General features: G+C 38.1%; 2 protein-coding genes across 6 annotated transcripts; one reads left to right on the top strand and one right to left on the bottom strand.

Moving 5' to 3' along the window:
- Positions 1–80: 80 nt before the first annotated feature.
- On the bottom strand, positions 81–9,956 carry LOC108443122 (microsomal triglyceride transfer protein large subunit-like). The gene is made up of 18 exons (XM_017723555.2): positions 9,883–9,956; positions 9,169–9,359; positions 8,496–8,618; positions 8,299–8,406; positions 7,998–8,114; positions 6,861–7,000; positions 6,479–6,632; positions 5,936–6,087; positions 5,680–5,848; positions 5,483–5,581; positions 4,898–5,107; positions 4,550–4,761; positions 2,628–2,725; positions 2,323–2,444; positions 1,658–1,885; positions 1,105–1,229; positions 763–933; positions 81–329 (listed from the first exon to the last, which is right to left on the bottom strand). Exons 1-18 carry the CDS (start codon positions 9,947–9,949, stop codon positions 194–196), a joined length of 2,622 nt encoding a protein of 873 aa, XP_017579044.2. The 5' UTR covers positions 9,950–9,956; the 3' UTR covers positions 81–193.
- Positions 9,957–12,170: 2,214 nt separating this feature from the next.
- rps24 (ribosomal protein S24) lies at positions 12,171–14,763 on the top strand. Of its 5 annotated transcripts, none has more exons than XM_017723604.2 (7): positions 12,171–12,300; positions 12,946–13,011; positions 13,110–13,319; positions 13,484–13,597; positions 13,733–13,735; positions 14,185–14,202; positions 14,685–14,751. In XM_017723604.2, exons 1-6 carry the CDS (start codon positions 12,289–12,291, stop codon positions 14,188–14,190), a joined length of 411 nt encoding a protein of 136 aa, XP_017579093.1. In that variant the 5' UTR covers positions 12,171–12,288; the 3' UTR covers positions 14,191–14,202; positions 14,685–14,751. The 5 variants fall into 5 exon arrangements, with proteins under 5 accessions (XP_017579093.1, XP_017579101.1, XP_017579116.1 ...); XM_017723612.2 differs by having other exon boundaries at positions 12,172–12,300; positions 14,185–14,191; positions 14,685–14,763; XM_017723627.2 differs by lacking the exon at positions 13,733–13,735 and having other exon boundaries at positions 12,172–12,300; positions 14,185–14,191; positions 14,685–14,763.
- The last annotated feature ends 547 nt before the right edge of the window (positions 14,764–15,310 follow it).

Genomic DNA, 15,310 nt, shown 5'->3' with positions numbered 1-15,310 from the left:
ACAGTGCTGTGCACTTTGGTTAATTACAAAGCATCTTTCATACTGTTGATTTCACATTATACTGGATGGTACAGCCAATAGTAAGTCTGTAAAACAGGCATTTATTTTCTCATCTGTATGAATGTACAGCGCTTCAGTCATTGTAATACTCTTCCCAGACTTACACTCTAGTATTTGTAGTGCCACTTTGTTTTTATATCAGATGTCTACACATCTTTGAATTGTCCCTGTGGAGTGCTGTCTCTTCTCCTGGAATTGTCCATTTTCGTCTTCGTTGTTGAGCAGTTTTTCTTCTGTTCCGGGTCGTTACTTGTGTAGACGTTCTCTCTCTGTAGAGGAAAGTTGAGACAGTAGTGCAGTATTAAAAAAAAAAAAAACCCTTAGAACCATTTTCCTCTAACACTCTTCTCAACTGTAGATTTTATCAATCTTAAGCATTGGTCCGGTCCCTCAGACTTTATACAACCATTCAGCTGTGAAGTGCATTGTTTGTGTTTATGGCATTGTATTGGTACTGGTTGGCATGCGTTATATTTCATGACAGATTGGATTTATTATAATGACATACTACGTAAATACTCACAAAACATCTTACACTGCACCCTTTAAAGACCTGTATGTAGGTCTGTATTTCAGTTTCACTCATGATTGCACAACTTACACATTAGTTTCATTTATAGTAGTTACTAAAAAATAAGTCTGAGATTATGCATAACTAGTCTTTGAATATGTCTCTTTACATCTTTTTCCATGTTACTGTACCTGTAAAGCAGAGGCTCTCGAATAAGCTGCAGACAGTATTGCATAGGTGTGTCAGAGAAGTTGACAGTTGTGACAAAGCCGATCGAAGAATTCATGTCTGCTACGGTCTCAGCTGTAGTGTTCATATGCGGGATCTCCACTTCCGCTCTGGCGCTGACAACTATCGAGAACCTGAGAAAAAGCAGCAGATTTTTCTTTAAAAATAAAAATACTCACAATGGTTCTTATAAAAAGGCTCATATGGGGACAATCATTAGTGATGAAAGAAACATATTAATAGTCTGTTTAAAATGCTTGATCTGTTTTACTTTATGTTGGGAATATAAATAGAATTTCACATACTCATTGTTCACAGAGCTTTTTGCCTCCTGACCGAACAAGCTGAATTCCAAATCAGCTGACACGTCGACAGAAAGACCACCATGAAAGAAAATCTGAGTTTGTAGTCCAGACTGTAGAATTATACTCTGTTGGAGGTAAGAGCAGACAAGTTTCTTCATTATGTTAGATGTTTTTTTTGGGGGGGAATTTTTTTTTTTTTTTTGCCAAAAAATAAAATTGTGCAGGTGGGGCAGTTGCATTGGTGCTCATGTCTCAGGGCCCATGGCAATTGACCCCTTGAAATCTTTGTCTCTACAATACTTTATTAATGATCTTCAACAAACACTACCATCAAACCAGCAACTTTTCCTTTTTTTTTTTTAAATTATAGTTTCAGACAATTTTTCAAGTGGCCAGAAAGATCCTAGTTATGCCACAGCAGACCTCAGAATTGTGTTATATCAATCATTGCATTTGGTTGATTTTATGTGAGAAAGTCATTTAGTACAAATTACAATGCATTTCTCTAATGAAACAACAAGACAAGTCGACTAAAGAACTGAATTTATTTTACCTGTCTCTGCTTGAGAACTAGAATATTTCCAGAGAGAATATTCATTGGTCCGTCAGCTGCTGAAAAGTACTTGCTCATTAAGTCACCATAGCCCTGGAAGAAGACAATGGGTTGGATCTGCACACCCAGAAACATGACAGACATTCCTGCCATTAGCTCCTCTTCCTCCGCTTCCTCAGCCGGCTCGGTCCCAAAGAGTGAATCAAAACCGCCCAGTTCTAAAGAAACCTGAGAACACAGAAAAATCAAATCAGCCTTTCTACGTCTCCATATTCCACTCACTACCTGAGAAATAGGCTGCAAGTATAAAAAGATTGGTAGATTTGTTTTTAAAAACACAAATGTATAAGATGTTAACTTAAACAATATGCAAAGACAGCTTTGACTTTAAGAAAATTATTTGTATTGTATTATATTATGAAACAAGATTCCTAAAGAGGAAGTACTCCAGCAATACAAATCTAAAAAATGCTATTGTTTATATATGAATGCAACCAGCGTACATGAATCATCAAACCAGTGAACAATAGGCTTTGCTTATTTTCATAGGCAATTTTAAACAAAGTCACTAATTCAGATTTCCTTACATGTTTCAGCAATCATTTTACTGACTTATTAGCTAGTGAACATGAGCATGAACATGAACATGAATGTGGACCGTATACCTGCAATGAATGCAAACTTCCTGCTCTGCTTTGAGTAGAGAAGTGACTATTGCTTTGTTTCAGGGCTCCAGTTTCAGAAAAGAGGAAATCAAAATCATACGATGTGATCGTGTCCTTTGTCTCTGTGGAGACATTAACATATTAAAATATAAAATATATTAAAAAAAGTATAATAAAGTGATTTTATCATGTACATCCAGAAACATTCTAAATAAATATACTAGACCTAATTAAACAGAACCAATAAAGTCATAAAAATAAAGTTCAAGTTCACAATTTAGAGAGGAAGTTTAAATATTTGATACCTGCTATCAGTCCAGTATATGATGAAGAACAACCAACTCGCCCAAGGTGGAAATAATTGTTCAGCTTTGAATCTTTCAAAACATTAAGAATTATATTTCTAAGGAGAGAAGATATTTCAGTAAATATGACAAGCTCTTTTTGTCAAAATGGTCAAAATATTTTGATATACAAAGTAAAAAAAAAAACAATACATTTTTATTACAAAATCGAATACTTATAAGTGTGCAATATGAAATACATACTCACTGGCCACCTTGTTAAGTAAACTTACCCTTACCCCTGCACTCATTGTTTTGATTATTACACATTATTACACATATGTGTTTCTCTGTTAGCCACCCTCAATCTGTTCTGAAATGGACAGGACCCCAACAGGACCACGAAATAGCAGGTATTATTTTGGTGGTGGATTATTCTAAGTACTGCAGTGACACGGACATAGTAGTTCTTTAAACAAATTTCACCTCCACATGTAACCAATCAGTGAAGTGAAACACCACATACAAATTAGTGAGCACACTTGCCCAGAGCGGTGGGCAGCCCTATCCGCAGCTCCCGGGGAGCAGTTGGGGATTAGGTGCCTTGCTCAAGGACACCTCAGTCATGTACTGTTGGCTCTGGGGATCGAACCTGCGACCTTCTGGTCACAGAGCTTGTTCCCTAACCTCCAGCCTGTGACTACAACAACTATTTTCTCTAACTTTATATCACCAACAAGGCAAATGTGTCCAGTAGCGTGGACTGTAAGTGTACACACTGTTTAAAAACTCAAAGCGCACTGCTGTGTCCGATCCACTCATACCAGTGTAACACACACAAACCACCACCACCACGTCAGTGTCACTGCAGTCCTGAGAATGATCCACCATCCAAATCATACCTGCTATGTGGTGGTCCATTAAAAAACATAGTAAAATTACACAGTCTGCAATTGTAGAGCTACAAATCGCACCTAAATGGTAAGTGGACCTGATGAAATGGACATTGATTACAGATACATGACAGGTATCTATTATTAGATGTACCTAATAAAGGGGCCAGTGAGTGTATATCTAAGAGCAGTGGTGGAGAACGGGGCACAAACTAAGACAAGGTAAAATGTAACATGGATGTTTTATGTAGTTAAACCGGTTCTAATATTCCCATATTTCAGCATCATCTGTGAATTTTGACAGAGGGATATTTCTTGAGTTTTACCCTGAAGACTTTTTGGGTCATCATCATCATTTTTTTTTTAATTATTGGGATGTGTGAGTTGGGTATAAGTCACAGAATTTACACCTATATTGCTATATTTGTCTTCTTGGTGGCTATGTATGACTGCTCTGAATCAAATAGATCATGGTGAGACCTATCCAGGCTAGGTCTCCACTTGGCAGGCTTACTTGTAACACAGTGTCACAAGTAAGTCTCCTAATGTAAACAGTAATCAGTAATCAGCGAGGTTCACATTGGGTAATCCAGGTCCAGAAAATAAAAACCTTCCCCACAATTTTGTTCTAAGTGCTTGGACACCTTTGCTGCAAATTAGACCTTTGCAAACTAGAGAAGCCAGGCAGTTGGAACAAAATCCTGGGTATGATTCTTTGGACCTGGATCAGTTTCATGTATTTAGGCTGGAAAGCTCATCTGACTCAAACATAGACCAACTGTTAACAACTGTTACAGCTAGCCCCTCCTATGGAGTAAGCTGCTTTGTTTGTTTGCTGAATTGTTCATAAACAGTAAGTGCTGGAAACAAAGTTTACATTTGAATTTGTAGCTGAGATTTGCAGGTTGATTGTATAAAATATATTAAAATATAAAATAATATATTTAATATATTTAAAATGATCTAAAACATGTTAGACAGTGCCCCGCTCTCCAATATGTCCTTTTTTATTCACACTCACTGCAGTGTCGATGTAATGATACACCCTACCTGGCTGGGTTTTCTGACTGTAAAATACTCATAATTTTGGCTGTAAGGAACTTGGAGACCTCAGGTTTCTCTTTTGCTATTCTCTGGATTACTTCTCTGACATCTGTGTGCAGAGGATCTTGCGTAAGCAGTAGCTGTGCAGCAGCCACCCGCACAGGAGCAGAAAATGACTTCTTTTTTTGAGCAAAAATCTCTCTGACATGCTCCTTAACCTGATGAAAGAATATATACACCATAGCAGAATTATACTATACTCTGTATTTCTGTGGATGTGACAGTGGATATACACTGATTTCTCAGTACTTTGAAAAACTACACAAAACTTTGAACAGGAAATATTTATCATACCTCTTTTGTGATATGTTGAGATGGAAGTTTGCGCAAGGCTGAAAGCACAATGCTGGAGAGTGATTTGGATTGATCGATATACTGCAGAAGGACAGGCACCGTCTCTGGAAGAAGGGCACTTTTTAGGGCCAGCAAGTATGACTTAATCTCTGTCTCTTCTTTGGATGCACTCAAACCTTTGAGAATAAGTTTCTTTGCTTCCTCAACTTCCTTGAAACAAAAATACATTGTATGTTTGTAAGTTTTGGCACCCCTGGTCAAATAATATGATTTGTATTATGTATTTACGTATTATGATTTTTTTTTAATGCACAGTTACTGATTAACATGTTGGGAGAAATATATGTGCAGAACGTAACAAATTCTATTCACTATAACCCTAAACCTAAACCTAACCTTAACTCTCACGCTAATCCTAAACCTTATCCAAAATTTAATCTTAACACTGTTGATAATCAACTGAGATTCGCCAGATAATTTGTTAACAATTAGAGTATCTGTAGATAATATATAGGTGACTATCAAACTAAAGTGTGATCAATATAGAAATATACTACTACTCCTACTACTCCTTAAATATTTTACCTGCAGGTTGCACATGTTTGCAGAACACATTTTTTTTATCACTGTCCCAAGAACAATCAGTGCAGTCTCATGTGTCTGACGTGAGACGGACAGAATGCGCTGCAACACAGACATTGTAAACACTGTGATTAAGCACAAAGTTGCTCATTATAAGTAAACGGTCAATATTGTGGAAAAATAACTCAGATCCCACTCACAGAGATCACACTTATCAAATGAGGAGATGGCTGAGAAGAGAATGCACATGCATAGAGGAATTTTTCAAGCAGTGGAGCCGTCTTTGGGTCTGCAATGTCTATATATGAGGCAACGGCATCCAGCGCAGCAGGTGTGGAAGCTGCTGCAGCAGCGTCTATTAGAATGGGACTAAACATGCAGAGAAAAAAGGATCTCAACAACTGTGAGGATACGGTATAATGGCACAGTGGTGCAATTTACGCAGCTGATACTTACAGCATCTTTTTGTCAGACTTTTTCAAAATGTTTAGAATATCATTCTTTTCCATAGTGCGTAGAGATTCTGACAGCTGGAGAAATGCTTTTGTTGTTGTTAACTGAGAGATGTTCATTCCATTTGCTGTCAAATGATCTAGGATAGAAGAAACCTAAAAGAATTTCAAAAGAATATGACCTGTCATTGAACAGATTTACACAGGTACATTTCAAAAGATTACTGATTTTAACATTTGCTTTTATTCTGTGGTCTCTTTATACATACTTGTTGAGATCCATTATGATGACATGTCAGGTTTGGCCTACTGAAAATATGTCCTATTATGATTCATCTCATTTTCATTGGTTATATGACCCTGTCATCTTTTAAACAGTAATTCAATAGCCTCAGAGTAATGATTGCATTGTTAACACTGCATGAGTATTTTGCAGATGTAAATTAGTGGAACCAATCAATTGGTAGCAGGGTATATCTAATTTCAATAATGGTATTGTACTCTGAGGTGAGTGATTTTTTTTTCTAAGCTTTTGTACTCTACTTACTGGATATCCACTGAGAGCAGATTGTCTGACAGCAGGTATGGCGTGAATAGTGTAATTCACATGGCTCCCCTTGAAAGAAAAGAGTACCTCCTGCAGCTCTCCCTGGGCCTCCTTATTATTCCCAGACTTTGTTGATAAGAGCCGTAGGAGCTGCCTAAAACCAGGAGCACACATATCATCTGATTCAGTCTGAAAAAATGCTTCATATTTGGTTATACTTACATTTTCATAATAATGAGCTCTATGGTGAGGGTGAAGTACTCTTTGAAACTGTGACTTGGTTCTAAAGCTGGTAGACTACAGCTTTCAGATTCAGCAAACTAAACCAAAATCAACAAATACTATCATACAACACAATGCATATACATTTATAAGGAAATACCTTGAAGAAATATGGATTCCAACTGTAGTCTGTTCATCCAAAACCACTGATCGGAATTCCTTCGATGTTACAGACTTTATATGTCTACCTTCCATGGAGAATACTGTTTTGGAGCTGCCAGCTGAGCTTATCCTCAAAATCTAAAGCCACAAAAAAGGTAGGACAAAAGCATAAGGCACTGTTCATGGTATTCGTTAATGTTTAAAAGTCTTAAAGGGCCTGTCATTGAAAACTGAACATCCCTCAATTTTTTGTTAAAGCTTCAAAATGTACTGTTCACTTCCCAGCCAATATGGTCCACAAATGGAAACTAAGCTGCAAAATAGCATGTTTTTAATTCATTGTTTCTGTTCAGACTTCAGCAGTTTAACTCCACCCATTCACACTGAGGTTTTAAGCACTGTTTTAGCTCCAAGCACTTTTTGAAAGGGGCACAACACAGAGCAGCCATTTAAAACAGAGGCGGCACGGTGGCGTGGTGGGTAGCGCTGTTGCCTCACAGCAAGGAGGGCCTGGGTTCGATTCCCCGGCCGGGCGACCGTGGTCCTCTCTGTGTGGAGTTTGCATGTTCTCCCCGTGTCTGCGTGGGTTTCCTCCTGGTTCTCCGGTTTCCTCCCACAGTCCAAAAGACATGCAGTCAGGCCAGTTGTGTAAAATGATCAAATTGTAAGTCGCTCTGGATAAGAGCGTCAGCCAAATGCTGTTAATGTAATGTAAGGTCATTTATTTTACAGCAGTCTTAAAGGCCAAAGGTGGTAAATTTGAATGACCTGAAATGAGCACCTCTGTTAAAGGCACTGTAACAAGATAATTCTGTTTCAATTCAGTCTCATTACCTATGTGAATCAATTCGTACATAAACCAAACAAATATTAGCAGGGAACCCCAAAATGGGGAAGTTAAATACAAGAAAAGGTAGGACTTACTTTTTAAAGAATTCCAGTGCAATGCATTATGGTAGCAATGCTAAATATCTAGTGTTACAAGAAGACTGTGAATACTTTAGAGTTGAATGTGATGTATGTCAGCTATATCAATTCAAAGAAACTGCAGCCTGTCATGAAGACACTCTCTGAGATCCTACCACACATCATTCACAATCTTACTTACTGTCATGTGAACATTCAGTGTTTATACCTGGTCGGAGAACGTGATATCAGTAATGCTCTTTTCACAGCTCTCATAGTCCTTCACTTTGATGATTTCATCCTTCAAGGCTTGGTATGAGACCTGACATCGTCCTGTTGCATCATCCTAGAATACAATACAATGTGTTAAGTTTAACTATAAAAACTACAGTATGTGAGTTGACATGTAGAATAAATGCTTTGAGTCCCTGAGCCTGCCTAGAAAAGTCAATATCACTGAATGTGAGGAACAAGATTTCAGCATGTCTGTGGTAAAGAATGTTTTTATGAAAAAAAAACTTTCAGCTTACTTCCATCATGACCCCAGAAGATGTTTGAATCTGGAATAGTGACGCTAGTCCTCTTTTGAAATTCAAACTGACTGTGTTGTCCTTGGAGGTGTCAAAAATTCTTATAATCTATATGGGTGCAAAAATGTAAATACACTTTTATTTAAAGAACGTACGTATTTAAACCTACATTGTCTAACCTAAATGAATAAACATACCTTTCCAGAGTGGATATGCACAATAAATACATCCTTTATCTGAGCAAACCCACCAGTCTTCTCGTCCACAGCCAGGGGTTTGGTGGTGTCAGTTGAACTGGGAGTAAGTTTTAGATCTTGAATCTGAGAGAAAACAGTTACAGCCACATGCAAGACTGAGGACACAAGTATTTATGGAAGCAATTCATGTAGTACACTCTAAAAAAGAAAGTTCTTCAAGGGTTCTTTGGTAAAGAAAATGGTTCTATATAGAACAATGAACACTCTAAGAATCGTTTGCATGATTAAAGGGTTTTTGCATTTTGCATTGTAAAAGGGTCCTTCAGGTTTAATGATGTGCTGTAGATGGTTCTATATAGCACCCAAATAGGCTCTGCTATTAGGCTCTGTTATAAACTTGACATTGTAACAATAGAAGAACACCTTTTGTACTATGCATAACCCTAATCTATATAGAACCATACACAACATATTTTCCATCTCTATCTGAGGAATCATTTTGCCATGCAAAGACCATTTAAGCATGCAAATGGTTCTTTGAGTGTTCTATATATAACCCCTGCCTTTACTAAAGAACCCCTGTAGAACCATCTTCTTTAAGAGTGTAGCTAAAATGTTCCTTGAGATATTCACTGTGTAAAACTAAGAATATTATCATCATCCAAAAACCCACTTTAATGTGAAGGAGCTGTTCTTCCTGGTTCTGAGGGTTCTTCCATAGTGAGTGGACCTGAATTACTGCCTCAGCGGTGGTCAGAGGGACATCTCCAAAGTCCACAGAAATAGGAGCCACTGCCATGGATATGCTGTATTCATACTCATACAGGACCCCCACATCAAAGTCTAGGGTTTTTTTGATGACACCTAAAACATCAGCACCGTTATTAGTAAAACCATCCTTCAAAACTGTACTGTAGTTTTAGACCTAATTACATGTGAATTATTTCATTCCAAAACACATTACCAGCACTTTCACGAATCTCATGACATACATCAAGAAATATAAATGCTATATTTATACAGAAATACATTTTATGTACATGTACATGTCAGCAAAACACATACTAACACCATCATCACAGAAGAATATATTCCACTACTGTTTGAATAGGAAACGACAGCAGTTCAGTAGTATGTTAGTTGTCAGTACATAGTGCTTCAGCATTAGAACCATAAACCCAAAAACAAACAGCTGAATTAGTGAAACCTCCCAATAATTCCAATGTCTACTCCTGCACTAAGCACTAGATAGCTCAGTGTGTTTCCTGCTTCAATGCATTAATTTCATTTAAGACAATAAAATGAAACTAAACATTCTAGATTTAAACTATTTGGACGTGCATGGAATCTGTTAATGAAATAATTCAGATAAATAAAATCCTGTTACCCTTCACGCCGTCTCTAATTCCAGAAAGAAGAAGGAGGCAACATGTCAGACACACCGCAGGCTTCATGCTTCTGTGCTAGAGTTCCAGAATATACTGGCAGCTTTACTGAGTCAATTTGACAAGGTACAGGGTCAACAAAAACGTGGTCCGAATGAAAAAGGAGGTGATGCAATTCAGAAGCTGAATATCTGCCAGATCTTGCTTTCTGCACAGACAAACACTACGTGTATATTTCCTTTGTGGTATTCAGTGCTTAGGATATACTGTGTGAAAAGCTAAGAGGAGTAACTTCATCTAACAAAAATACTTGAGTTTATTTGTTTTATAAATATAATGATGCATTAACTCTGAAAGTGATCATTCAACACCACCCCCAAAATTAGACAGTTTACATTGTTATTTATTTTGCACTTTTTATTGCAGGATAATAAACATTCAGCTGAAAACAGGAAAGTCTATATACTGTCACATGTTCACAAGAGTACTTTTTGTAACATCATTCAATGGATTAATAACATACTAACTCATAGATAGCCATATTACGGTCTATTATTATAGACATTGTCTTCTATTTCAATCTTTCCAAGATTTCCCCTTGTACATACATTATTATTACCTTTCTTAAACAGAGTGTGTCATCCTAACTCTAATGATTAGAGCAAATAAGGACACAGTGTTGATCCAGTATTATCCTCTGACTTTTTCGATCAGCCCATCATTCTTCATTAAGAATCTAGATTTGGCAGAGTACATCAGTGCAAGGTCTCTCTGACCTCATCTGTGAACAAGCTGGAGTCTAGCTGGAAACTAGAAAGTTTAACTCTATCTTCTGAGAGGTAGAAAGGTCAGATTTATCATAGTGAATGCTTTATCAGCAAGTGAACTTCTGGAACTTCTACCTGACCTGCGATAAAGAGGGTAAAGGCTTAACCGGGCACAGTGACACTACTGGAATTGATCTGTTCAAACTGAACTGAGTCCACAGTTTTTGCCTGATGTGTCTACTACAGCAGGGCTTGTTCTCAAGCAAAAGCCTGTCTCGCTTCGGATAAATCCGTGTTTCTGTTAAAAAGACATGAAAAACATTTTCAACCAAATTGCTGTCATGCATGATGTACTTTAAGAAGCATGACTGAGGGTAGTTTTGCTAAGCGGAGTTTAGTTCCAACCTGCACCCATCCAAATCCGATCCACGTAGCCCAGGAGTTCTGATGTAGTTAATTGAGCAGGTGTGGCAGACTGAGGTTGGAACTACACTCCAATAGCAAGTCTTCAATGAATTACTATTCAGTTTCAACACTATTTGACCGTAAAGTACAAATTTTCCAACATCATACTTAACGAAGTACTATTTGTAGATTCCACCCTTGACTTGGGGCATGTATGAAAACTGTGCATGACCTTTGCTCTTTTAACCAATTATAAGATAACATGCAGTAATGCTGTCTCAATGGGTTGTTTGTTGTTGTCATTTGTTTGTTTGTTTGCTTGTTATTTAATTGTTTTATTAATTCATTCTGCCTTCCCAACAGTAAGTACATTTCCTATATGAATGACCTCAAACATGTCTAATTAGCTGATCAGCTTAGTACTCCTTGGTCGTGCCCTCCAGCATTTTGTAGTCATGTTTTTGCTCCTAACTGGCTCTGCACAAATGACCACACGCCGCCTTGAGGTTTAGCTGAATATGATCATTAGCCGAATCGTATGTGGCTCTTTATTGGACACGCAGCGGACTGGACTCGGTGCTGGAGACAGGCTTTAATGTCCATGGGAGTTCACCTACGGAGGGAAGCCATTTGAATTCAGCTGTTCCGGATCTACGGGCAGACGCTGTACGACTGACACCTAGAGGCCATACACAGACACAAGTGGAGGAGGGCCACTTTGAACCTATTTAACAATTTTGAAGCCTATTTGTTTTGTATTTCATAGAATATGTATTTTATACAACAGTATACAATATGTTGTTTCTTTCTGTATGTGTTAAACTTGCTAAATAAATACCCGAATTTAAAAAACGTAAATTAATGTTACTTATCTTCGTACAGTGAGTACAGTCTGTGGAAATACATTTCCATGAATTTCAGGCAATTACTGTGTCTGAAACTATTTGTGCACAATATTTTCTCGCTACTTCGTGTTCAGATATTTATTTTTTGAGTCTGCCTTTACAGTCAGGCAAATGCGAGCACCTACCAACAATCAGGCACATTGTTGGACACCTTTAGGTCCTCTTTCCTTTTTCTCGTCCCTGAGCGAGCCGACGCCAAGATGGTGCGTTTGTGTGATACTAAAACTTGAGAAAATCCTTTAAAATCTCTATAATCGTAAAGCCTCAGGTCTTTGAAATACGACAGTAATACGTTATAAGTAGTGTGGGTGTATAATATAGCTGTATTGCGATGAGTAGAAAGGTATACGTGTGCTTTCTTTAGTTTTTACTGGGCTCGGGTTTGAGTAAGCTGTCCAAATGAGCGTAACGCGGTGTTTGATGTTCTTGCCTAAAGAAAGCTGGATAGCAGGACTATACAGTTGATATATGAGCGCTAGCTGTTGTCTTCAGTTAAGAGTCTGGGAAACAAACTGACCGTGTTAGCCAGCGCTAAGCTAGTGAGCAAAGCGGGCTTTTGCTGGCAGGAGAGTCGGAGCCGCTGTAGCGCTGCATTTCGCCATGGTTCATACACAGACTGGTAAAGGGTGGATGTTGGCATTATAGTGCTCGTCTTTGAGAAACGGATGGTTTGCGGAAAGGTGCTTCACTAATCCGGACATCATACTTGTGTTGATCGAATGATCGTTGATAATGATGCGTTAGCCTGCTAGCTTTACTTGGAGGCCCCTTGAATTTACTTAGCTGGCTGCCTGAAAGATTAAATTTTCGGTTGGGCATCTAGAAACTGAGATCCAGGCCAGGTAGTCACGTGTGAGCGGTTACTCAGGTCCCGCACTTGAATTGAGAAATTCATGTCTGATGGTTTCTATTGTCAGTTGTCATGTAACTTGTATGTGCAGACTTGCCGCAAGTGTCTAATGTTCAATATTCATTTGGTTCACTGCAGAACGAAACCGTCACACTCAGGACTCGGAAGTTCATGACAAACCGCTTGCTTCAGAGGAAGCAAATGGTAAGTGTGTATGTAGTAGTTTGATGGACGGTTCATTGCACTTGAGCTTGGTGTTAATTTTGGTAGATAACCATGGTGGTGCACATTTTCCATTTCAGGTTCTCGATGTCCTCCACCCTGGCAAAGCAACAGTACCCAAGACTGAAATCAGGGAAAAGCTTGCCAAGATGTACAAGACTACCCCTGACGTAGTGTTCGTCTTTGGTTTCAAGACTCAGTTTGGAGGTGGCAAGACGACAGGTTTTGCCATGGTCTATGATTCTTTGGACTATGCCAAGAAGAACGAGCCCAAATACAGACTGGCCAGAGTAAGTCACTGTTCCATGCCTTCCTTTATTTTGTGTTCAGGCTGCTTGCATGTGGAAGTTAATCCAGTTTGATCAAGTTACACACGGCTGCGGTGATGCTCTTCATGTGTGTTCTAAGACTTGAAAATCAAGTGTTTTAAAGGTGTTTTTTTCTTATTTAATAGCACGGACTCTATGAGAAGAAAAAGACATCAAGAAAGCAGCGCAAGGAAAGGAAGAACAGAATGAAGAAAGTACGAGGCACCAAGAAGGCCTCCGTTGGTGCTGCTGGCAAGAAGGTAAGATCAGTCTGCTGTCAAATTTACTGCCAGTCGTTTCCAGGCTTTAGAACATTATTTGCTGGACTTTTCATTCACACATTTCCGCTCTGTTTTAATATCATCTTCTCCCTCTCATGTACTTCGGGATTGTAGAAGGTAAACTACTTTAATTGTGATAGGGTGTCTGGAGTAATAGCTGACAGTAGCTTGCTGCTAGTTTTAATACCTTATAAAGCAACCATGTGCGTGGAGATTACATGTTCAATTTGCATGTAATTGCAGGCTACATATAGTCAAGTCCTTGCTATATATCTACTTCCATTATGATTGGTGTGCCTGGCTTGTTCACTAATTGTGAAATGACAAGTGATCATTCAATATGCTAACTACATAATCTGATTAATGGTTGCACCAAGTTGTTTAACAAATGGGGTTCAATGAAATACCTTGTTCCCACTGAAACACTTGAATAAGGCTTTGGTGTAAAATAAGGTTTTTTAATTTATTTTTAAGAGCAGTCTTGTATGCATTCATAGTTACTGAACAAATGTCATTTTTCCTCCATTTTATGCCCTTTTTTATTTTGCCTCCTGGGATGTTTTCAGAAATGAGGTCAGGAAAAGGTAGAACAGAAATCGGCATGGTGTGCTGATTGCAATCCACTTACCTTTAGTTTGAGTGCTTTGCATGTTAAATCCCAGTACCTCACCTCTAGAAAATCCACACAGTTTTGAGTTGTGTGAATATCACTTGCTGAGCTCAAAAGCCTGTACATTAACTGTTGTCACTTGTGTGAGACAAATTGTAAGCCACTGTTTGGGAGCAGCATGACATTTGTTGTTTTAACTTTGTACTTTTTCTTAAAAGTAATACAGATGTTAAAACTCAACTGCATGCTTGCTCATTTGTGACTTACTAAGTGAACTCTATACTTCTTGACCCCAAGTATTACCCTGTGATGTCTGTAGTAAAGCACCTGTAGATTGTATACAGAGTAGTAACAGTAGATCATGGTGTCTTTACATTGACGAGTCATCCTGAATGTTGGTATTTTCTTTTTTTTTTTTGCTGCTGTCTGAATTATGCTTTCTTTTTCCTTCAACAGTGAGACCTTCAGGGAAGACCATCCTGAAAATGTTCTTGTATATTGTCAAATAAATTTTAAAAAGAGATTGTCTTCAGGATTTTTATTGCCCTGATGTATTGTCTGTAATTTTGTATTCTAATTTGTGAAAAATAGACAGGCTGTAAGGAATAGGGAAGTATCACTATAAAATCTTGTTTACACAATGTTCCCTTAAACCCAGGTATTTAATTGTGATTAATGATTGTTCAGAGTTTATTTCCTTGTAAGATGCAACCTCCCACACAAAACCAGTTATCCAGATTGTTCCTAAAATTGGCATCAGAGTAATTTACTCTTCATAATCTGTCCTCGTTTGGCAGAGCTTGGTTAACCAAAACGATTGATTGCTCAGAGTCCTGTACTTCTTTACTATAAGGTAACTTGCCGGTATTGGTGACTGTTTAATATGTGGTACTACACAGCAGAGACCACTGCCTAGGATGAGAAGAGTAATTTAATTTTTTTAATTTAATTAGAGTAAAGCCGTGTTTTCTCCATTGAGTAAGCCAGCTATAAACAGTAATTTCAAATGATGCTCTAATTGGGGGGCTAATTGCTAGCTGTGCTTGGATTTTTAGCTCTATCTGTTTGTAAGTTTAGGCTGT

Source organism: Pygocentrus nattereri, chromosome 5, assembly GCF_015220715.1.
Source record: "Pygocentrus nattereri isolate fPygNat1 chromosome 5, fPygNat1.pri, whole genome shotgun sequence".
Lineage (NCBI taxonomy): Eukaryota > Metazoa > Chordata > Actinopteri > Characiformes > Serrasalmidae > Pygocentrus > Pygocentrus nattereri.
This window is presented reverse-complemented; position numbering and strand designations above follow the sequence as displayed.